General features: G+C 42.7%; 1 protein-coding gene across 1 annotated transcript in view; it reads left to right on the top strand.

The window, feature by feature from the left end:
- The window catches only part of LOC135512057 (vinculin), a 90249-nt gene that overhangs the window by 25630 nt on the left and 39308 nt on the right, over positions 1-25311 (top strand). The window contains exons 2-4 of the mRNA XM_064933670.1: positions 19870-19940; positions 23646-23796; positions 24836-24944. Coding sequence (XP_064789742.1) covers positions 19870-19940; positions 23646-23796; positions 24836-24944 — 331 coding nt within the window. The remainder of the gene's footprint in view (positions 1-19869; positions 19941-23645; positions 23797-24835; positions 24945-25311) is intronic.

Below are 25311 nucleotides of genomic sequence, written 5' to 3'. Positions count from 1 at the left end.
CATCTGAAGACTACCATCCCCATAGCTAACAAGCTACTTGAGCCCTGCGTCATGGTTGGCGTCACGGACAAACTGCATCACAGAAAGCAGCTCGCTAAGTGCTTCTACGACCGGACTGCTCGAGACCTACCAGAGCTGGAGGTGGGTGAAATGATAAGGATGAAACCTCTGCTGGGAGACCACACAGGACTTTGGAGGCTGGGCACGTGCCTACAAAGAGTTGCACCACGTTCTTACCTGGTGGATGTTGGTGGTTCCCTCTATTGTCGCAATCGGGTAGATCAGCGCCAAGCAGAGCAGACAAACCAGAACACGCCATACACTCACCTAGATGAGCTGGATCACAGTCCAGGCCTAAGGGTAAAGGGCGCAGAATTGAGACATGAGCCAACTGAAGGTGAGGCTTCTACCTCACCAAGCTCTCCAGCCCGTGACCCTAATCCTACCCCTGTCAGAGTCAATACATACTCATGGGTGGGTCGGCTGTGCAAGCCACAGGACAGACTGTGTTAACTTGTCCTCTGTTAGTAAAAAGAAAATGAAAAAAAGGAAGATGACAACTGAAGTAAAAAATTAAATGTCACGCTTTTTTCTATTGAAAAGGATGATGTTACGGAGTCGAGTTGATAGATGCATGAACAAGGCTATTGAACTTGACATTGGTGTCTGTCCTTATTGCTTCATCCAACATATCATACTGAAACAGTTGTTTCACTGAGCAGCAGTTACGAACACAGGCTGTAAAACAATGATCACTAAAGTCATTATAGAAAACACAATACTGATACCTATCAGGATTATTTGTAAGGATAACATCAAGGACAGTAGTCTTTTCTGGGTGATTGGAGTAGGGATGCACAATATATCGGTAAGCATATCAGAATAGGCCGATATTAGCTAAAAATGCCAACATCAGCATCGGCCCAATGTCTAGTTTAACACCAATGTCAAAGCTGACGTGCATATCTAAGTATTTGATCCCCTGCTGGTTTTGTACGTTTGCCCACTGACAACGACATGATCAGTCTATAATTTTAATGGTATTTGAACAGTGAGAGACAGAATAACAACAACAAAAATCGAGAAAAACGCATGTCAAAAATGTTATAAATTGATTTGCATTTTAATGAGGGAAATAAGTATTTGACTCCCTCTCAATCAGAAAGATTTCTGGTTCCCAGGTGTCTTTTATACAGGTAACGAGCTGAGATTAGGAGCACACTTACAGGGAGTGCTCCTAATCTCAGTTTGTTACATGTTTAACAGACACCTGTCCACAGAAGCAATCAATCAATCAATCAGATTCCAAACTCTCCACCATGGCTAAGACCAAAGAGCTCTCCAAGGATGTCAAGGACAAGATTGTAGACCTACACATGGCTGGAATGGGCTACAAGGCCATCGCCAAGCAGCTTGGTGAGAAGGTGATAACAGTTGGAAGAAACAAATGGAAGAAACACAAAAGAACTGTCAATCTCCCTCGGCCTGGGGCTCCATGCAAGATCTCACCTCGTGGAGATGCAATGTTGATGAGAACGGTGAGGAATCAGCCCAGAACTACACGGGAGGATCTTGTCGATGATCTCAAGGCAGCTGGGACCACAGTCACCAAGAAAACAATTGGTAACATACTACGCCTTGAAGGACTGAAATCCTGCAGCGCCCGCAAGATCCCCCTGCTCAAGAAAGCACATATACATGCATGCCCGCCTAATGTTTGCCAATGAACATCTGAATGATTTAGAGGACAACTGGGTGAAAGTGTTGTGGTCAGATGAGACCAAAATGGAGCTCTTTGGAATCAACTCAACTCGCCGTGTTTGGAGGAGGAGGCATGCTGCCTATGACCCCAAGAACACCATCCCCACCGTCAAACATGGAGGTGGAGACATTATGCTTTGGGGGTGTTTTTCTGCTAAGGGGACAGGACAACTTTACCGCATCAAAGGGACGATGGACGGGGCCATGTATCGTCAAATCTTGGATGAGAACCTCCTTCCCTCAGCCAGTGCATTGAAAATGGGTCGTGGATGGGTATTCCAACATGACAATGAGCCAAAACACACGGCCAAGGCAACAAAGGAGTGACTCAAGAAGAAGCACATTAAGATCCTGGAGTGGCCTAGCCAGTCTCCAGACCTTAATCCCATAGAAAATCTGTGGAGGGAGCTGAAAGTTCGAGTTGCCAAACGTCAGCCTCAAAACCTTAATGACTTGGAGAAGATCTGCAAAGAGGAGTGGGACAAAATCCATGTATGCAAACCTGGTGGCCAACTACAAGAAACGTCTGACCTCTGTGATTGCCAACAAGGGTTTTGCCACCAAGTACTATGTCATGTTTTGCAGAGGGGTCAAATACTTATTTCCCCCATTAAAATGCTAATCAATTTATAACATTTTTGACATGCGTTTTTCTGGATTTTGTTGTTGTTATTCTGTCTCTCACTGTTCAAATAAACCTACCATTAAAATTATAGACTGATCATTTCTTTGTCAGTGGGCAAACGTACAAAATCAGCAGGGGATCAAATACTTTTTCCCTCACTGTACAGTTGAAGTCGGAAGTTTACATTGGAGTCATTAAAACTTGTTTTTCAACCACTCCACAAATGTCTTGTTAACTATAGTTTTGGCAAGTCGGTTGGGCATCTACTTTGTGCATGACACAGCCGTACATAATCCATCTGTAAATAGCCCACCCAATCTACCTACCTCATCTCCATACTGTTTTTATTTCCTTTTCTGCTCTTTTGCACACCGGTATCTCTACTTGCTCATCATCATCTGCTCATTTATCACTGCAGTGTTAATCTGCTAAATTGCAATTCTTCGCTACTATGGCTTATTTATTGCCTCTGCCTCATCTCCTCATGCCTTTTGCACACACTTTATATAGACTTTATTTTTTTCTATTGTGTCATTGACTTGTTTATTGTGTTATTGGCTTGCATATTGTTTATTCCATGTTATTCCATGTGTAACTTTGTGTTGTTGTCTGTGTCACACTGCTTTGCTTTATCTTGGCCAGATCGCAGTTGTCAATGAGAACTTGTTCTCAACTAGCCTACCTGGTTAAATAAGTCATTTTTCCATCAATTGTTTACAGACAGATTATTTCACTTATAATTCACTGTATCACAATTCCAGTGGGCATAAGTTTACATACGCTAAATTGACTGTGCCTTTAAACAGCTTGGAAAATTCCAGAAAATGATGTCACGGCTTTAGAAGCTTCTGATAGGCTAATTGACATCATTTTATTCAATTGGAGGGGCACATGTGGATGTATTTCAAGGCCTACCTTCAAACTCAGTGCCTCTTTGCTTGACATCATGGGAAAATCAAAATTACTCAGTAAAGACCTCCACAGGTCTGGTTCATTCTTGGGAGCAATTTCCAAACACCTGAAGGTACCATGTTCATCTGTACAAACAACAGTACGCAAGTATAAACACCATGACACCACACAGCCTTCATACCACTCAGGAAGGAGACGCATAGAGATGAACGTACTTTGGTGCAAAAAGTGCAAATCAATCCCAGAACAAGGACCTTGTGAAGATGCTGGAGGAAACAGGTACAAAAGTATCTATATCCACAGTAAAATATCAAAATAACCTGTTAGGCCGCTCAGCAAGGAAGAAGCCACAGCTCCAAAACCACCATAAAAAAGCCAGACTACAGTTTGCAATTGCACATGGGGACAAAGATCGTCCTTATGGTAGAAATGTCCTCTGGTCTGATGTAACAAAAACAGAACTGTTTGGCCATAATGACCATCGTTATGTTTGGATGAAAAAAGGGGGGGCTTGCAAGCCGAAGAACACCATCCCAACCGTGAAGCACAGGGGTGGCAGCATCATGTTGTGGGGGTGCTTTGCTGCAGGAGGGACTGGTGCACTTCATACAATAGATGGTATGAGGGAAGAAAATTATGTGGATATATTGAAGCAACACCTCAAGACATCAATCAGTCAGGAAGTTAAAGCTTGGTCGCAAATGGGTCTTCCAAATGTACAATGACCCCAATCATACTTCCAAAGTTGTGGCAAAATGGCTTAAAGACAACAAAGTCAAGGTATTGGAGTGGCCATCACAAAGCCGTGACCTCAAACCAAAATAATATTTGTGGGCAGAACTGAAAAAGCGTGTGCGAACAAGGACGCCTGCAAACCTGACTCAGTTACACCAGCTCTGTCAGGAGGAATGGGCCAAAATTCATCCAACTTATTGTAGGAAGCTTGTGGAAGGCTACCCGAAACGTTTTAACCAAGTTAAACAATTTAAAGGCAATGCTACCAAATACTAATTGAATGTATGTTGACTTCTGACCGACTGGGAATGTGATGAAAGAAATTAAAGCTGAAATAAATCATTCTCTCTACTATTATTCTGACATTTCACATTCTTAAAATAAAGTGGTGATCCTCACTGATCTAAGACAGGGAATTTTTACGAGAATTACATGTCAGGAATTGTGAAAAATGGAGTTTTAATGAATGTTTTAAGGTGTATATAAACTTCCGACTTCAACTGTACATAATGTAGGTACATGACGTAATGACGCCATGTTAAATTTAGCGCTACACGTGTAACAAAGCATTCCTAAGCTAGCCCACAATGTCTGCTGTGTGGATCGAGCAGTCAACAAGTCGACCAGTCATTTGAAAGAGTAAGAACATTTCTGCGAGACAACTCAAAGGCGAAATCCATTAATGGCAAGATAATAGAATTCATTGCCCTTGACAATCCATCGTTCTCTTTCGTGGGTTATGTCGGCTTACGCCGACTGGTCGAGCGCCAGTACACACTACCAAGTGAGCTATTTTTCAGATTTTGCTCTACCCGAGTTACACAGTAATAGCGCCACTGCTATTAGCTTCACAACTGACATTTGGACCAGCGATATCAGCCCCATAAGCATGCTGAGTCTGACAGCACAGTGGGTTGTCAAGGATTTCGTACTGAGGAAAGTCATGCACATGAATGTGCTCGTTGTCATACCGCTGCTGCCATTTCAATGGCATTAGAAAACACATTTGAAACGTGGAAACATGGTCACACTAGCTATCTCCAATCGAACAACAGACTCGAGAAATGAGCTCATCAACTGTGCCTGCAGCAGACGTGATACCCTCTGTCATGTAATTGAAACGCCTGCTCAACAAAACTGAGGACACAGGCTGTGAACAAGCAATTTGGTGACATTCTCTCTTTGCTGTGTCGCCACCATGCTCGATGCTATGTACAAGGATCGCTACTTCGATGCAGACAAGAAACAGGGTTTACGTGAAATGTTATATACACAGCTGGACAAAATGGAAACGGACACAGTGCCACTGTGCACCGAAGAAGAGAGGCCACGGACAGACAGACCTGATACTTCACTGCTTGACATGTACGATGAAATCCTGGTTGAGAATGAAACAACTGAACAAATGAACAACGAAACAGCACAGCAAGTAAGTGAAGGAAACAGGTTTTTGTTTATGTTTTACTGATAATGGGGACATACGTAATAGCTGCAAAATCTGGACCTCTACAAATCAGCCGGGCTAGACAATCTGGACCCTCTCTTTCTAAAATGATCTGCCAAAATTGTTGCAACCCCTATTACTATCCTGTTCAACCTCTCTTTCATACCATCTGAGATTCCCAAAGATTGGAAAGCTGCCACAATTATCCCCCTCTTCAAAAGGGGGAGATACTCTAGACCCAAACTGCTACAGACCTATATCTATCCTACCCTGCCTTTCAAAGGTCTTCGAAAGCCAAGTTAACAAACAGATTCCCGACCATTTCGAATCCCACCATACCTTCTCTGGTATGCAATCTGGTTTCAGAGCTGGTCATGGGTGCACTATATCTCACTGATCACCCCCAAAGCCAATTCCTCCTTTGGCTGCCTCTCCTTCCAGTTCTCTGCTGCCAATGACTGGAACGAACTGCAAAAATCACTGAAGCTGGAGACTCATATCTCCCTCACTAGCTTTAAGCACCAGCTGTCAGAGCAGCTCACAGATCACTGCACCTGCACATAGCCCATCGGTTAATAGGTCATTAACCTCTTGAACCTCTGGGGGCAGTATTTCATTTTTGGATGAAAAACGTTCCCGTTTTAAACAAGATATTTTGTCACGAAAAGATGCTCGACTATGCATATAATTGCTACTGTTCGAAAGAAAACACTCTGACGTGTCCAGAAATACAAAGATCTTCTCTGTGCGTGCCCTTTAACGTGAGCTTCAGGCAAAACCAAGATGAGATGGCATCCAGGAAATGACAAGGATTTTTGAGGCTCTGTTTGTCATGATCTCCTTATATGGCTGTGAACGCAAGAGGAATGAGTCTGCCCTTTCTGTCGTTTCCCCAAGGTGTCTGCAGCATTGTGACGCATTTGTAGGCAGATCATTGGAAGATTGACCATAAGAGACCACATTTACCACGTGTCCGCCCGGTGTCCTGCGCCGAAATTGGTGCGCAAAAGTCACCTGCCAGTATTTTTCCAAACAATACAGAGAGTAAAGCAAGCTTCCACGAACTGCATGTCAATGAAGAGATATGTGAAAAAACACCTTGAGGACTGATTCCAAACAACGTTTGCCATGTTTCGGTCGATATTATGTAGTTAATCCGGAAAAAGTTTTACGTTGTAGGTGACTGCATTTTCGGTTCGTTTCAGTAGCCAGGCGCAATGTAGAAAACGGAACGATTTCTCCTACACACAGACGCTTTCAGGAAACACTGCGCATTTGGCATGTGACTGAGAGTCTCCTCATTGAAAACATCAGAAGCTCTTCAAAGGTAAATGATTTTATTTATTTGGTTATCTGGCTTTTGTGAAAATGTTGCGTGCTACATGCTACACAAAATGCTATGCTAGCTTTGCATACTCTTACACAAATTAGTCAATTTCTATGGTTCAAAAGCATATTTTGAAAATCTGAGATGACAGTGTTGTTAAGAAAAGGCTAAGCTTGAGAGCAAACGCATTATTTTAATTTTATTTGCGATTTTCAGAAATCGTTAACGTTGCGTTATGCTAATGAGCCTGAGGCTTTAGTCACGATCCCGGATCCGGGATGGGGAGTTTCAAGAGGTTAACCTCTTGAAGCTATGGGGGCGCTATTTCATTATGGGAGAAAAAAAACGTGCCCGTATTAAGCGCGATATTTTGTCACAAAAAGATGCTCGACTATGCATATAATTGACAGCTTTGGAAAGAAAACACTCTGACGTTTCCAAAACTGCAAAGATATTATCTGTGAGTGCCACAGAACTGATGCTACAGGCGAAACCAAGATGAAACTTCAAACAGGAAATGAGCTAAATATTTGAAGCGCTGTTTTCCAATATCTCCTTATATGGCTGTGAATGCGACAGGAATGAGCCCACAATTTCTGCCGTTTCCCCAAGGTGTCTGCAGCATTGTGACGTATTTGTAGGCATATAATTGGAAGATTCACCATAAGAGACCACATTTACCAGGTGTCCGCCCGGTGTCCTGCGTCAAAATTGGTGCGCAAACCTCAGCTATTTGAATGCTTTTCTGTTTTTTGTGAAAATGTTGCCCGCTAAATGCTACGCTAGCTATCAATACTCTTACACAAATGCTTGATTTGCTATGGTTCAAAGGCATATTTTGAAAATCTGAGATGACAGTGTTGTTAAGAAAAGGCTAAGCTTGAGAGCTAGCACATTTATTTCATTTAATTTGCGATTTTCATAAATAGTTAACGTTACGTTATGCTAATGAGCTTGAGGCTATAACTGGATACAGTTTTTTTTTGTAGCCAAACGTGAACAAAACGGAGCGATTTGTCCTACACAAATAATATTTTTTGAAAAACTGAACATTTGCTATGTAACTGAGAGTCTCCTCATTGAAAACATCTGAAGTTCTTCAAAGGTAAATGATTTTATTTGAATGCTTTTCTTCTTTTTGTGAAAATGTTGCTGGCTGAATTCTAGGCTTATAGCTATGCTAGCTATCAATACTCTTACACATGCTTGTTTAGCTATGGTTGAAAAGCATATTTTGAAAATCTGAGATGACAGTGTTGTTAACAAAAGTCTAAGCTTGAGATCAAATATATTTATTTCATTTCATTTGCAATTTTCATGAATAGTTAACGTTGCGTAATGCTAATGAGCTTGAGGCTATAAATAGGATCCCGGGTCCGGGATTGCTCGTCGCATGAAGTTAAACTACCTCATCCCCATACATTTATTTTCTGCACATTTATCTATCACTCTTTTATTCATTTATTTTATTTCACCTTTATTTAACCAGGTATCCTAGTTGAGAACAAGTTCTCATTTGCAACTGCGACCTAATTGGTATATTAGGTATATTTTAATTGGTATATTGTAATTACTTTTCCACCATGGCCTATTTATTGCCTTACCTCCCTTATCATACCACATTTGCACACACTGTATATCGACTTTTTCTACTGTATTATTGATTGTATGTTTGTTTATTCCATGTGTAACTCTGTGTTGTTGTATGTGTCGAACTGTTTTTCTTTATCTTGGCTAGGTCGCAGTTGTAAATAAGAACTTGTTCTCGACTAGCCTACCTGGTTAAATAAAGGTGAAATAAAAAGATAAAAAGAGGGGAACAGCTCCATATTAATGTCCATGATTTTGGAACGAGATTTTCGACGAGCAGGTTTGTAAACATGATTTTGGTCATGTGCACCCCCCTATCATGTTGCCCAAAGTGGTAACACACATTTTTTCATTCATATATCAATTTCTCCTTTATCATGCCTTAATTGGGCAAAAGTAAATATAATAAGAATAAAGTGAGAGAGAGCCAGCAAAGGAAATAAAAGTGCAGTGTGTTTACAATTTCAGCGTCTTAGGCTGTAAAACATTTGATCTCTCCCAGTCTTTTTTTCGTGTGGGACATTTAAATTCTTCCTGTTTACTCAGGCCTTTATAGCCTGTCGGCTGGGGAGCATTCAAAAAGAATTGTCCGGATCATAGCAAGCTTCCCTTGTCAGTCCGTTTCTTAAACGAAACAGATCATGGCTATAGCCTGCCAATTAATGAGTTGTCATTTAGGCTGCATGGCCAATAGTCATTAAAGTGTTATTCAAAGTGTTATTCATTTGGACAGATCACCTAAGTGGTGCTGTAATTGTGCTGTAATTGTCTTTTCAATAGGCATGTGATTTGAACATTTTAGTCATTTAGAACATTTTAGTCATTTAGCAGACGCTCTTATCCAAAGAAGCTTACAGGAGTGATTAGGGTTAGGTGCCTTGCTCAAGGGCACAGACAGATTTTTCACCTCGTCGGTTCGGGGAAACTGTGTTGATGTAGCTAGATCCGATGGCCCTCATACATCAAAGGTCCGACTCCTTTTTTTTTGGGCATTGATGGCCAGTCATAGAACTTTATCTTTGTCCCTATAGCTAAGGAACTTTGCGATGATGCCCCTTGGTTTGCTGCTCGTGTCCCCTCACAGGCCGCCTGTTTGATGTGCTCGTTCGATTGTGGGAGCCCTTTTGAAGTTCTCCTGGCCCAGTAGTTATAGTATTACCTTTTCCAGTAATTCTTCCATTCCAGTTGTTCCACAGCATTCGGGGAAACCTACGAAATGAAGATTTGAACAACGACTGAAGTCCTCCATCCCGTTTAATCTTTAGTAAGCCTGTAATTATGTATTTTTGTTCAGCCATGGTTTTCTGGCGATTTTCTTGCGTTTTTCTCCAGGGTTAAGACAATTTCGGCCTCCTCCAAGTGTTTCCCTAGTTCAGTCATATCAGGGATTCCCAACTTGATTTCTTTATTTTCTTTACATCATCAGATATTTTCTTAATCCGCTTAGACAGTTTCTCATTGCCAGTGCAAATTTCTGTTAGTAGTGTCTCTAAACTCACTTCAGTCGAATCGCCAGCTACAGTACTTGTCCATGGTTGCATTGTTTATCTCTATTTCTCTATTTAGTATTTGCCCTAATGTGCAGTTGCCAACATAATGTTTCAGTTATTTCTTAACTTTACTTAACTTTGCTTTCCTATTTAAGAGGCATATTTTAGTAAAGAAATGAAAAGCCAAATGGATCACCTTCACCTGACTACCTCATGGTCGCCCTAATGAGGAGCTGTTAGTGCTGAAGCCTCTGCAGATTGTTACAGAAAATGAATCTCTTTGCTTCTTCGCTTCACGTGTCACACATGCTTCCTGTGATTAGGAACATGTTTGGATACTACATCCTTTTGCTATTACACAGTTAATGGCAAATACGTTCCTTCTATAACACGTTCAGAGCGAGCGATTTTTCTAGATGTCAATGAGGACACTTACTTAGGCCTAATAGAATGTTACCATATAAAGAACCAGCCTAGCATCTGGTGCTAGCGCCCCCTCTGAAAACCAGGCTGTGTCTTTCTCTCTGTGTCACTACCTCAGTCCTCCAGGCTTTGAGAGTGGCATGTATTCTCTCTGTCTTCTCTGTGAGTGCATGTCAACAAGGCCTTGTCTGTTCCCTCGGCCCGGCCACTTTATCTAGCTCATTCACAATGCAAGGGTTTAGTCCTCACATCACTGCACTGGTCTGTTCTGTTCTATTGGCAGTTGGAAATAGGGCCCTGGCTGGCTTGTAGGCCTGCTTGACATCAGGTTGTTTGGTGTGACATCATACTGCCACAATGACCGTCTGGGTCAGTCGAATGACTTATTCTGAATATCATTTATTTTGCAGTGTGCGGGCAGAACCCCTCTCTTGAAATTAAGAATTTCCAACCATTACATAACCACCACTGCTCTTTTTGCACGTTAGAAAAGTTATATTCAAAGAGTAGCCTACCTCAGACCTGAAGGTCTGTGTGTGTTGTGGTTCAGGAAACGGGTATGTTGCCTATTCCCTCCTAGGCTTAGTATTGAAGTCAATGTACCCAGAGGAGGATGGAAGCTAGCTGTCCTCCGGCTACACTATGGTGCTACCTTAGAGTGTTGCTACTGTAAGACCGTCTTAGTGAAACACAGCTTAGCCTTTTGTTAATCACCCTGTCATCTCAGATTTAGAAATTATGCTTTACAGCCAAAGCAAGACAAGCGTTTGTGTTAGTTTATCGATAGCCTAGCATAGCATTATGTCCAGCTAGCAGCAGGAAGCTTGGTCACGAAAATCAGAAATGCAATCAAATTAAATTGTTTCCCTTTGATGAGCTTTGGATGTTTTCACTCACGAAACTCCCATTTAGACAGCAAATGTTCCTTTTGTTCCCTAAAGATTATTTTATAGCCGAAATACCTCCGTTTCTTGTCCACGTTTTGTTGAGAAATCCACCGGAAATTGTGGTCACGACAACGCAGAGAAAAAATAATACAAATTTAGATCCATAATATCGACAGAAACATGGCAAACGTTTTTTATAATCAATCCTCAAGGTGTTTTTCAAATATCTATTCGATAATATATCAACCGGGACAAATGGCTTTTCAGTAGGAGAGAGAGGAAAAAATGACTACCTCTGTCTTTTACGCAAGAATCACTCTTAGAACCCTCAGCTGGCCACTTACGCAATGTAGTCGTTTACGCTCATTCTTCAACATAAAGGCATGAAACTACGTCACAATGCTGTAGACACCTTAGGGAATACGTAGAAAAGGAATCTGGTTGATATCCCTTTCAGTGGCCAATAGGGGTACATAGGAAGACAATATCAGTTATGTTATACTCACAGACAATATTTTTACAGTTTTGGAAACTTTAGAGTGTTTTCTATCCTAAGCTGCCAATTATATGCATATTCTAGCATCTGGTCCTGAGAAAATAGGCGGTTTACTTTTGGGAACGTTATTTTTCCAAAAATGAAAATAGTGCCCCCTAGTTTCAAGAGGTTAAAATTAATCACTTACCTTTGATGATCTTCATCAGGTGGCACTCCCAGGTCTCCATGTTCGACAATAAATGTTTTTTTTGTTCGATAATGTCCCTCTTTATGACCAAATACCTCCTTTTTGTTTGCGTGTTTTGTCCAGTAATCCAAATGCTTAAGGCACGTGCACTAATAAGTCCAGACGAAAAGTTTTTTTAAAGTACAATAAAAGTTAGTAGAAACATGCCTGTCACTCAGGCCCAGAAGCTAGGATATGCATTTAATTGGTAGATAGAATTGGATAGAAAACACTCAGTTTCTGCAACTGTTAAAATAATGCCTGTGAGTATAACAGAACTGATATGGCAGGCAAAAACCCGAGAACAAAGCTTCCAAAAAATATATATATTTATACCACTGTTTCCAATGGCTGTCATGTTTAATATGAGGCGAAAATCTCCAAGATTGCAGTTCCTAGCGCTTCCACTAGATGTAAACAGTCTTTAGAAAGAGTTTCAGGCTTGTTTTTTAGAAAAATTAGCTGGAATTTGTAGTTTTTCTAAGTGGCTTTAGTGTTTTCATGCGTGTGGATGAGAGCGCATTCTTTGTTGTTTGATAACAGACTACTGCAAGCAAACTGGTCACACCATAGGTACCAGAGCGGTGTGGCAATTTTTTACCCCCTGGGGTCTGAAATTTTTCCTTATATGTTAACCTAACTAGGAAAACTCTGGACCTTTTTATAAGGTATGACAGTGATTAATCAGTCGTTAAAAGGTTTTATATGGTCTATGATGGGACCAGTTTTTCCGTAATCAGGTCACATGGTTTAAAAACAAAAATCCTGGCCCTGGGTTGGATGAAAACCTTTTAAACTGCAGCTACCTGATTTGTTCATCTAAATTATATTTAGAGTAGATTAGGAGGGGGATTTCCTCTACCCAGACACATAGAAAACAACTGATAGAGAATAGAACTCACGGAGCTGAGCTTGCTTTATGCATGTTTGCATCATGCAGGCTGTTGCAACTGTCGGCTTTATAAAACATGTACTTACATCTGTCATCACTATTATGTTGATGAATTGTTTCCAGTTAATCATTTTGGACCCAGTCAGCCCAATTTGGAATATATACAAATTTTGATCACATTCACATTTTCCCCTGACACACAAATTGACTATAAATACATTACATTACCAATTAGTTTACCCTGACCAGATGGACAGGGCGCATAGGCTGTATGCAGCTGCTCTTATTAATTATCAGACTGAAAAATAATCTTGTTTTCATCCCATACAGCATGTCAGATTTCTAATGTTTAGGTGTAGTCTAGGTTCCTGCAACATTTATGTCATGGGTTTTTGCTTGTCCGGACTAATTATGTGTTATCATCTTTATTAAATTAACACTGGAAGAAAGTGGAAAGTATACTTGAGCGCCCAAGAAAAAATATGCTGTGTTAACCTCTCTCTTTAATGTAACTTTTAATGGATGATGCGATGGAAGCTATCAAACCATTCTGAATTATTTTCAACATCCCAGAAAAGACAGTAGAAATGTCCATAAGTTCAGCAAGTAAAGCATTGTAACGTGCAATTACCTCTGCAAGCTCCTTGTAGTTACCCTTGTTGGCGGAACTTTCCCTCTCGTCGTGTCCTCTAAAAGCAAATTATTACATGCCCAAAAACACAGTGGTCTTGATAAGCAGCTTAATAACATCCCTGTTACTTCTTACTTTCTCATTGTGTTGCGTAGTTTGAATATGTAGACCTTCGTCATAATCAAAGTAGCTTTTTCCCAGAATCTTGAATCCGATGTGTGCATTTGGATGCTCCCTGCTTTTGTTTTGCCATTTAGCTAAACTATTGATGTTCTTCAGATTACTGTACCCACCTTTCGACCAAGGCTCAGACTTTCCAAAAATCAGGCAAGGCCAGTAATACAGGCGGCTTGATGAATGGCTCCCTGTTAACCAGCTATACTTTTGATACCAGTTGGTATTGAACGCCCTCACCTTTTCATCCTTCTTCATGAAACTGATCTCAGGCAGAGGTCGAACCTCACTTTTAATTCAGATCTGTTCCATGTACCCCAGAGAATGAAAGGGGTTCTTCAACAAAAAGTCCACAACATTTTCTGCAATGTTGGCCATTCTACCATTCTGGCGGAGAAAACTGCCCTCTCCCGCTGCTAGCTAGCTAGCTACTGAAATTAGCAAGGCAAATGTCAATTAATTGCACTAACTGGACACAAAAATAAAGTTCTAAAGCCAAGAAAACTATTTATAATATACCTCCTCCGTCTCCTGTCATTTTAATTGAATAATATCCCCAAAATGCTAAACTGTCACTCTTCACTCTTAATCTCTATCCAACAATGACACCATTCTATGATTGGATGGATAACATGTCAGTTTATACTACAAAAGCTTTGATTGATTGGAGGACGTCCTCCGGAAGTGGTCATAATTATTATGTATGTTTGTGGAAGGGGAGGCCTATGAGCCTCTGAAGTTTTGTATTGAAGTCAATGTAGCCAGAGGAGGGAGGAAGCTAGATGTCCTCTGGCTACACCATGGTGCTATCCCAGACAGTGCTGTTGAAGTTACTGTAGACCTTCATTGCAAAACAGTGTATTTTAATCAATTTTTTGGTGACATATGAATATATTTAGTCTAGTTTTTATCTAAAAAGGATAACACATTTGAATCTTTTACAATTATTATTTTTTTAAATTTTATTCACTGAGGAGGATGGTCCTCCCCTTCCTCTTTTGAGGAGCCTCCACTGTCCCACACACACCAAGTGCCGCCCCTATCACACAAGCACCACAATTCCGCCTCCTCGCTGTTAGTCACAAAAAGTTTTCATGCTTTTCTGTTAGGTCAATTGTTCTAAACAAGAACCATGCTGCTTTCCACTTTCTTTCATAATATAAGTAATTCCATTTCAAACCCCTTGACTTTTTATGTTACAGCCTTATTCTGAAGTGGTTTAATAAAAAATTAATCTACACACAATACCCCATAAGGACAAAGTAAAAACAGGTTATTTGTTTTTGGGGATGTTTAAAAAACAAAATACACAAGTATTCAGGCCCTTTGCTATGTGACTCAAAATTGAGCTCAGCTGCATCCTGTTTCCATTGATCATCCTTGAGATGTTTCTACAACTTGATGTGAGTCCACCTGCGGTAAATTACATTGATCGGACATGATTTGGAAAGGCACACACCTGTCTATATAATGTCCCAGAGTTGACAGTGCATGTCAGAGCAAAAACCAAGCCATGAGGTTGAAGGACTTGTCCGTAGAGCTCCGAGACAGGATTGTGTCGAGGCACAGATCTGGGGAAGGATACCAAAACATTTCTGCAACATTTAAGGTCCCCAAGAACACAATGGCTTCCATCATTCTTAAATGGAAGAAGTTTAGAACCACCAAGACTCTTCCTAGAGCTGGCCGGCTGGCCAAACTGAGCACTCGAAGGAGAAGGACCTTGGTCAGGGAGGTGACCAATAAGATGGGAGAAACTTCTAAGGGAACAACCATCTCTGCAGCACTCCACCAATCAGGCATTTATGGTAGAGTGGCCAGATGGAAGCTACTCCTCAGTAAATGGCACATGACAGCCCGCTTGGAGTTTGCTAAAAGGCACCTAAAGGACTGACCATGAGAAACAATAATTTTGATCTGATGAAACCAAGATTGAACTCTTTAGCCTGAATGCCAAGCGTCACGTCTGGAGGAAACCTGGCGCCATCCCAACAGTGACGCATGGTGGTGGCAGCATCATGCTGTGGGCATGTTTTTCAGCGGCAGGGACTGGGAGACTAGTCAGGATCGAGGGAAAGATGAACGGAACACTGAGCAATCCTTGATGACAACCTGCTCCAGAGCGCTCAGGACCTCAGACTGGGTTGAATGTTCACCTTCCAACAGGACAACGACCCTAAGCGCACAGCCAAGAGAATGCAGGAGTGGCTTCGGGACAAGTCTCTGAATGTCCTTGAGTGGTCCAGCCATTGCCCGGACTTAAACCTGATCAAACATCTCTGGAGAGACCTGCCAATAGCTGTGCAGCAACGCTCCCCATCCAACCTGGCAGAGCTTGAGAGGATCTGCAGAGAAGAATGGGAAAAATTCCACAAATACAGGTGTGCCAAGCTTGTGGCGTCATACACAAGAAGACTCAAGGCTGCAATTTCTGCCAAAGGTGCTACAACAAAGTACTGAGTAAAGGGTCTTTGATATTTCCGTTTTTTTTAAAGGAGACACATTTAATCCATTTTAGAATAAGACTGTAACATTACAAAATGTGGAAAAATGAAGGGGTCTGATTACTTTCTGAATACACTGTATATCATCACAATTAGTCGCAATTCAACGGCTCAAACACATTTGGCAGGGTCTACAGTCAACCACGGATTACAAAAAGACATCCAGCCCCGCACGAACATCGACGTCTTGCTCCCAGACAAATTAAACAACTTCTTTGCTTGCTTTGCGGACAATACAGTGACAATGACACGGCCCGCTACCAAAACCTGTGGGCTCTCCTTCACCGTGGCCAACGTGAGTAAAACATTTAAATGTTTTAACCCTCGCAAAGGCTGCTGGGCCAGACGGCATACCTAGCCATGTCCTCAGAGCATTTCCAGACCAGCTGGCTGGTGAGGTTAGGAAACAACACCTCCGCCCCGCTGATCCTCAACACTGGGGCCCCACAAGGGTGCATTCTAAGCCCTCTCCTGTACTTCCTGTTCACCCATGACTGCATGGCCATGCACACCTCCAACTCCGTCATCAAGTTTGCAGACGACACTGCAGTGGTAGGCTTGTTTACCAACAATGACGAGACGGCCTACAGGGAGGAGGTGAGGGCCCTCAGAGTATGGTGTCAGGAAAATAACCCCTTACTCAACGTCAACAAAACAAAGGAGACCGTAAAGGGACATTGACCCATGCCTACTGGACCCAAAGGATATCAGTTATTCAGCTGCTTTTGTATGTTTGCCGTCTGGCACGCTTAGAGGTCAGCCAGCGGTCCACGGCAGGAGTGGGATCGAACTCCTCGACAGAAGGCCCCTCCAGGCTGATCCTCATCAGGTCTTCGGTGGTGGAGACCACAAGGCAGCTTCTTGTCGAATTCTTAATCCGGTTCTGCGCAGAGAAGCCTCGCTCACACTGGGCGGCTGAAATGGGAAGCACCAGCATAAGCTGCACCAGCTCCAGTATGTTCTAGGAAAAATGCATCTTTCAATTTCATTTAAACTCTTACCATGTAACTTATCAAAAACAACCATAGAGGGATACCATACATAACCAATCAGGACTGTTAGCCTACCTTGTAATCGTCCCTGTAGGGGTCCTTTGTCAACATGGTATTCCACAGGCCACTGTAGAACTTGTCCTTGAAACTGTGGCTGACCAGGATTTTCAGCCCCTGCCACTCATCCTGGATTGCAGCCATGTTGCACCCCGATCTGCAGGATTGAACAGAGCAAGTGAGTTTGCAAATATGCAAACATAACATGTGTCTCATATGGCCATGTAGTGTCAAATAAATTCTTACCTCTCTAGAGGCTCCTTGAATGCCTCATCAGGTCTGCCACACCATCATCGCCAAAGGTGAGAAGGCTGGCCTGGTCTTCTGACCATGTGTCAGGGTTTAGCACTCTAAAAGATTCCACTGGGGTCTGGACACCCTTATCCTTCAGCATAACGCAATACTGGGGCAAACTACCTGCCTTCCAGGACACCTACAGCACCGATGTCACAGGAAGGCCAAAAAGATCATCAAGGACAACAACCACCCGAGCCACTGCCTGTTCACCCCGCTTCCATCCAGAAGGCGAGATCAGTACGGGTGCATCAAAGCAGGGACCGAGAGACTGAAAAACAGCTTCTATCTAAAGGCCATCAGACTGTTAAACAGCCATCACTAACATAGAGTGGCTGCTGGCAACACACTGACTCAAATCTCTGGCCACTTTAATAAATGGATTTAATAAAGGTATCACTAGTCAATTTAAATACTGCCACTTTAATAATGTCTACATATCCTACATTACTCATCTCATATTTGTATATACTGTATTCTATACCACCTACTGCATCTTGCCTATGCCGCACGGCCATCGCTCATCCATACATCTATACTTACCTATTCATCCCTTTACTGTGTATAAGGTAGTCATTTTGAATTTGTTAGATAACTCGTTAGATATTACTGCACAGTCGGAACTAGAAGCACAAGCATTTCGCTACACACGCATTAACATCGGCTATCCATTTGTATGTGGCCAATAAGATTTGATTTGATCAAATTGCGATATTTGGTGTAGCCCTATACTGGTACTGTAACGTTTGTCCACTGAGCATTTATAAATTAAACAAAAATTGATGCCAGGCTAAAACTAAAGTAACTGCTCAGCTCTCTCTGTGAGGTGGCAGCTAGCATAAAAACCACTATCCAGGGTTCCAGGGTAGTTACAGGGCCATTCAACTAAAGGTTAGGGGAACAGGGGAGAGTCCTTTTTAGATGTAGGACACACAAACCAACTGAGTGGATTTGAACTAAAGGGCAGGAGAGAGTCCTGTTCAGTAACTTACTTCCAATTGACCGATGAAACCAATGTGCTTTGGTCCAACTCGGACCACACTATAGTACATCAGCTTTCTGGGATGGCTGTGCTGCTCACGGTCTCGAGCTGAGCTGGTTACTGTTGAAGCATCCTTGAGCTTTCACCTCACATTTCCTAATAACTACTAGGGTCAGGTGTTTTTTGTTTGTAACTTTATGACATGACCTGGAAGAGTCCTGGGGCCCATTCTCTCTCAGCCTCTCTCCACTTTTAGCCTGGCATCAACCTTTGTGTTTAATTGATGAACGGTGGTGTTGGACGCTCTACTTCCACAGTCCCACTGGACCAATGAGAAGAGAGTAATGGGGTTGAGAGATGTGCTTCTGGCTCTGTCCCATGCAGACTCCATGATGTCAGCTTCCTGGAAAGAATAGCCACTGACTGTGATGAACTGGTGGAGCAGTTAAGAGTGGAGTCTTACCACCTCACCACTAATGTCCCATTCCTAATAACCAGGTTCACAATGTTTTGGGTGTGGACTTTGTGACCTGGCCTGAAACAACCCTACTAGTTGTAGCCCCATAAGTTATTGACGTGGTCAGGAAATACTCATGAACATACTACAAATTGTAGAACTTATCATTTTGTTAAGTTTATTATGCAACTTCATTATAATTTCCCTTTGTATCAAAGTTCCCAAAATTCCTTACTTTTAGATACACCAGTGTGTGTAGCTGATGAAGTTGTGGTCGTAGTATCAAGTTGAAGTCGTGGTGCTTGTTAACCAGAGTTGTAGTGGGCATGTTAACATTTTGTTGTGTGTGTGTGTGTGTGTGTGTGTGTGTGTGTGTGTGAGACGGGATCAGTCAGCCAACAAGCCCCATCTGAATCAGACATTAACAGCCTCGCTTGCAGAGCGAGCTCGAAGCTCAGGGCTCAGTTGCCTATCGGGTCGGGGAGAGACTAATAGACAATAACTGACCCGAGGCATTCCCTCCCTGTGCGTGGGTTTGAACATCTGCAATAAGAAACTACTCCTCTCTGTAATTGACAAATAGATTTTCCTCTGTCTTCTATTAATGGTTTTGATCATTCCTTGTGTGAGTGTGAGGTCATACTGGGAGAAATGAGTCATAGTAGCCGTGTGTGAGAGAGGAGGCATTCAGCTGGTTTACACATTACTTTGTGTGTGTGTGTTGCCCTGGCTCTCCTCCAGTGACCTGCTTGTTGAGACAATTGTTTATATCATCGTTGACTAACAAGATGTAACAATACATGATTAAAGACAACAAGGAAGATCACAGGTTCTGGGTTAATCGGACCCAGATGCTCAATGAAGACTCCATTATTAACTAATATAAAAGTGAATACTTAGTCTATAGGAGTGTCCAGGAAACTGGCTCTACAGCATGTGGTAATGTGCTCTCCCTGTGTTTCTGTTCTAGGTGGGGAAAGACACTGTCCAGACTACGGAGGACCAGATAATGAAGAGAGATATGCCTCCAGCTTTCATCAAGTAAGTACACAAAGAACAACTCTCCTCGATTCTCAGCCCCCAAACCTTTTCACCTTATTTATTATTTACCAATCTATCCAATTTAGTCATTAGTTAACGATGATGAGTATGAACTTCTGTACTCTCTCTTTGTCCTATTCTCTCCCTCTCTGCTATCTGCTGCAGACAGTAATGGCTGCTTGCACCCAGGCCAGCACGCAAAGGTCAGAGATGGCATGTTAAGTGCCTCAGAGTCACAGCCCTGCCCTCCCTGGTCTATTATAAATACTGTCTTAGATTGTGTCCCAAATGGCACCCTACTCCCTATATAGCGCACTTTTGACCAGGGCTCTTAGGGTTAGGGGGCTGGTAGTGGCGCCTCAGTCAGTCAGTCCTGTGCTTCCATGGTGTATTATAAACACTGTGCTGGGGTGCTGCCTGCTACTGCTAGTGAGTTGCTGGCTGCCTCATAGGCTACTATTTTCCCATGGAGGGACTCTAATGAAGCAGGAAGGAACACTGTTAGGTTTCTATATGGTCTTCCTTCCTGGACAGCTGCTCTTGCACAACCTCGACTAAAGCTAAGCCCCTAGTGAAGACATGCTGTTAAAATGTATTTTCAGACAGTAGTTTTCTTTGGACATATTGATTCAATCTACACTCAGTGGCCAGTTTATTAGGTCCACCACCCCGTTCACGAAAATGGTTCACTCCTATAGACAGTGAGTCACGTGTCCGTGGCTTGCTATATAAAGCAGGCAGACGGGCATCAATGCGTTCGATTGAATGGTAGAATGGGTAAAACGAGTGACCTAAGCAACATTGAGGGTGGTATGATCGTCGGTGCCAGGCGCACCAGTTCCAGTATCTCACAAATGGCCTGCCTCCTGGGCTTTACATGCACGACAGTGTCTAGAGTTTACTGAGAATGGTGCAACAAACAAAAAACATCCAGTCAGTGGCAGTCCTATGTGTGAAAACAGCTCGTTGATGAGAGGTTGAAGGAGAATGGCAACAGGCGGGCCACAAACTGACAAATATCGGCACAGTACAACAGTGGTGTGCAGAATGTTGGCTGGGTGGTTCGATCTGGTACCTAATAAACTGGCCACTGAGTCTATATTACCTTTTTATAATTTTAAACAGTAATCTAACGATTAATCACTCCCTGAATAAATTCATCAAGAAGGATATTAATCTTTCCTCCTCCAGTATCTCCCTCCTGAGATCTCTTCCTACTCCACTCGATCGAGCAATAATCTGTAGCCCAGCTGCTTTGCTGTGACTCGGCGATCCCTTCTTAGCCTTTACACCCTCGCCCCCGTCACCTCCGTCTATAACTCAGTAATACAATAGGGGCTGACTGGGTCACGACGGGGTCACGGGACGCCCAACAAGTTCACGGATGAAAAGCAATTGGCAGGCGTAGGTCATAGAGGTCACAGAGGCGCCCTGAACCCATTTGGCACCTTGAAGTCACATCGTCACCATGTCTTCATCCATCAGATACAAATGCTGGAATGTGTCTCCTTAACTATACGTGTCTCCTTCACTATAATTAGCGTGTGCGTTGATCCTGGTCTGGTTCAGTAATGTAGCATAGCATGGGGTTGGCTGCTGAAGGACAGTGCTGGCTGCACTAACGTAACATACATAATATTATACTGAAACAATATAAACGCAACATGTAAAGTGTTGGTCCCATCATTCATGAGCTGAAATAAAAGATCACAGAAATGTTCCATACACACAAAAAGCTTATTTCTCTCAAATTTAGGGGCTCCTGTGTGGCTCAGTCGGTAGAGCATGGTGCTTGCAACGCCAAGCGTCGTGGGTTCGATTCCCGCTGGGGCCACCCATATGTAAAAGTAGTGGCCCCAGCCGACTTGTAAGTCGCTTTGGACAAAAGCGTCTGCTAAATGGGATATATAAATTTTGTGCACAAATTTTGAGCATTTTTTCCTTTGCCAAGATAATCCATCCACCTGACAGGTGTGGAATATCAAGGAGCTGATTAAACAGCATGATCATTACACAGATTCCCCTTGTGCTGCGGACAATAAAAGGCTGCTCTTAAATGTGCTTTTTTTGTCACGCAACACAATGCCAAGTTAAGGGAGCGGGCAATTGGCATGCTGACTGCAGGAATGTCCAAGAGAGCTTTTGCCAGAGAATTGAATGTTAATTTCTCTACCATAAGCAATAGGGGCGGCAGGGTAGCCTAGTGGTTAGGGCGTTGGACTAGTAAGCGGAAGGTTGCAAGTTTGAATCCCCGAGCTGTCGTTCTGCCCCTGAACAGGCAGTTAACCCACTGTTCCTAGGCCGTCATTGAAAATAAGAATTTGTCCTTAACTGACTTGCCTAGTAAAATAAAGCTAAAATTACAAACAAAAAATAAGCCGGCAGTACATCCAACCGACCTCACAACTGCAGATCACGTTTAAACACACCAGCCCAGGACCTCCACATCTGGCTTCTTCACCTTCAGGATCGTCTGAGACCAGCCACCCTGACAGCTGATGAAACTGAGGAGTATTTCTGTCTGTAATAAAGACCTTTTGTGGTGAAAAACTCATTGCAATTGGCTGGGCCTGGCTCCTAGTGGGTGGGCTTGTCTCCCAAGTGGGTGGGCCTATGCCCAGTCCGGTGAAATCCATAGATCAGGACCTAATCAATTGACTGATTTCCTTATATGAACTGTAACTCAGTAAAACTGTTGAAATTGATGCATGTTGCATTGAAATTTTTGTTCAGTGTTGATGCATTAATAATACATAATATATGCTTTGATCTAAAGTGACTTACAGTTGAGTGCATACATTTTACATGTGACCCCAGTGGGAATCGAACACATGGCCATGGCGTTGCCTACACTACAAACTACACACAGACACCGCCAGCATGCAAGTGTCACTTCCCAGCACTCTTCCTGTTTTAATATGCACATACATTATCAGTTACCACAGGCTTTAAGAGACCAGCGGCAATTCTGCCTCAGCTATAATGGAAACTCAAACTGAACTTCTCTAGTCTGGCCCTTCCTGCAAACACAGTGCCTTGCCTTCCAGCACTGTGGGGGGGACGAATAATGCTAGTTCCCAGTTCCCTATTAAACAGAGGAGAAGAGTGTTTGGCCCGCAGGCTTTAGTGGGAAGTCGGGATTCTGTGGGAATTGGAACATGTCTGTCTTTGGCTTGTTGCCTGTTTCTGTGCATCGTACCGTGGGGTTGGAGGTTCGATGATATACGGCTCATATGAGGCTTGGGCTATGATATCGAGCCTGCCTGTGTTTCGCTAACTAAAAGTTTTCTTAAATATACTGCATCTCCTCTGCAGCAGCAGTACACACCCGAGGCCATTTTCATGAAACCTGCTCAGGGATGCTATAGTGTGAGATATATTGTGTGACTAATAGAAGCTCTTCATATTGACAATGGGCTTCATCTGCTTGCCTTGCAGTATATGACTGGAGGCGGTATACTGATTTAGAACGTGAGAAAGTAGTTGTGTTTAAAACATGAAAGAGCGTTTCGTTTTTCTTTGTCGTCAAGTCAGCAGTTCCACCTAGACACACTGCTGCTATGTATAGACACTTTTATCCATGATCACTTTTAACAACAGGAGATTGGCCCTGGTGCCCTACTGGCTTTTGGAGACCCTAAATTATCTATGTCACATTATTGTTTAGTGGTATTGTTTTCTACTGTTCCCCTTTCCCTCTCTCAGGGTGGAGACTGCATGCACCAAGCTGGTGCAGGCAGCATCTATGTTGAAAGCAGACCCTTACTCCGTCCCCGCTCGAGATTACCTCATCGACGGCTCCCGGGGCATCCTCTCTGGCACATCGGACCTGCTACTGACCTTCGACGAAGCTGAGGTACCGTCAAGTACAGCACCATAGGTTCTGTGAGCAGTTTAATCTCACCCTCAAACTGAACTTCTTCTAAACCCCATTAATTACACACAGGCATAACCTGCCGCCCATCCATGGCCATGGTCAAAATGTATTCCGGGACGAATGTGTGTTATTACAACACAGCACAGCCCAGCTCAGCTCAGAAGGCTAGAGCTAGTGTCTTAAACCAGGTAGCCGTACCATCCATCTAACCCCATCCATCCTCTTTCCCCGGGGGTGAAAATCACCAGCCATCAGCTCTCATCAGGCGGTAGCAGCAGCCAGGGCGACTCGGCAGTCAGCACAGACAAGCTGTTTTATCTGTTCATGCGGCTGGACTCTGGGACAGTAGCACAATACAGTGTAGAGACATAGAATAGGGTGCATTTTGGGACTGAGCCAGGTAAGTTGTTCATAAAGCAGCACTGGGACTAGATGAGGAGAGCCGTACAGTAACCACACACACACACACACACACACACACACACACACACACACACACACACACACACACACACACACACACACACACACACACACACACACACACACACACACACACACACACACACACACACACACACACACACACACACACAGCTGGTCTGAAGCTGAATGAGCAGGACAAAGAGACAGGAATGTCAGTAGCACAGCATTAATATCCAGTCTAAATAGCTAGACAAAATACTGTACCAACAAATAATTAGGGTTTACTTTATTGTCCTGAGGGGAAATTTGTCTTGGACATTTAAGTCCAAGATAACGTTTATGTAATATGACGTTAGCATAATCACTCTGAAAGAATCACCTTCAGCTGTGATTCACACATCATAATAAGAAGTCTTTAGTCAATGAAGATGGAGTTTAGAGTCCAAGAATGAAAGGTCTCGCTTGAAACACTAGTCTAAAAAGTTGATTCTGACTTCAAATCAGATTTCCAAATCTAATTTCCACACCAAACTGGGTTACCAAGACAATGTAGATTATTGATCCTGTTTCGTGTTGTTCTGATCAATTGCAGGTTCGTAAAATCATTCGCGTCTGCAAAGGTATCCTGGAGTACCTAACCGTGGCAGAGGTGGTGGAATCTATGGAGGACCTGATCACATACACAAAGAACCTGGGTCCAGGTCAGTCCCTTCATAGTTACATTTGCATAGGTGTTACAACCACATGTCAAAACCACATACTTTAGTTACCAATACCTGGCTACTGAGATGATATAATGCATAATAACAATAATATATGCTTTATCCATAAACGTTTGACATTACTTTTGAAATTGTATTTTGCATTTTAAAATGTATACAGACAAACAGGTAGAGGGAAAAACACAAGCTGATCCTGCATCAATCCCACCTCAACACCCTATGCTCCTGACATGATGACCTGATGTTGACTTGAAGTTCTCTGCATGGATGGCATGTTGACAGGAAGTGGAAATTACGCGAGAGAAACACATTATATAACCGATCCTTTGTTGTTGTTCCTGTCCAG

Source organism: Oncorhynchus masou, chromosome 24, assembly GCF_036934945.1.
Source record: "Oncorhynchus masou masou isolate Uvic2021 chromosome 24, UVic_Omas_1.1, whole genome shotgun sequence".
Classification (NCBI taxonomy): Eukaryota; Metazoa; Chordata; class Actinopteri; order Salmoniformes; family Salmonidae; genus Oncorhynchus; species Oncorhynchus masou.
The sequence above is the reverse complement of the archived record's forward strand: the minus strand, read 5'-3'. Positions and strand labels throughout refer to the sequence as shown.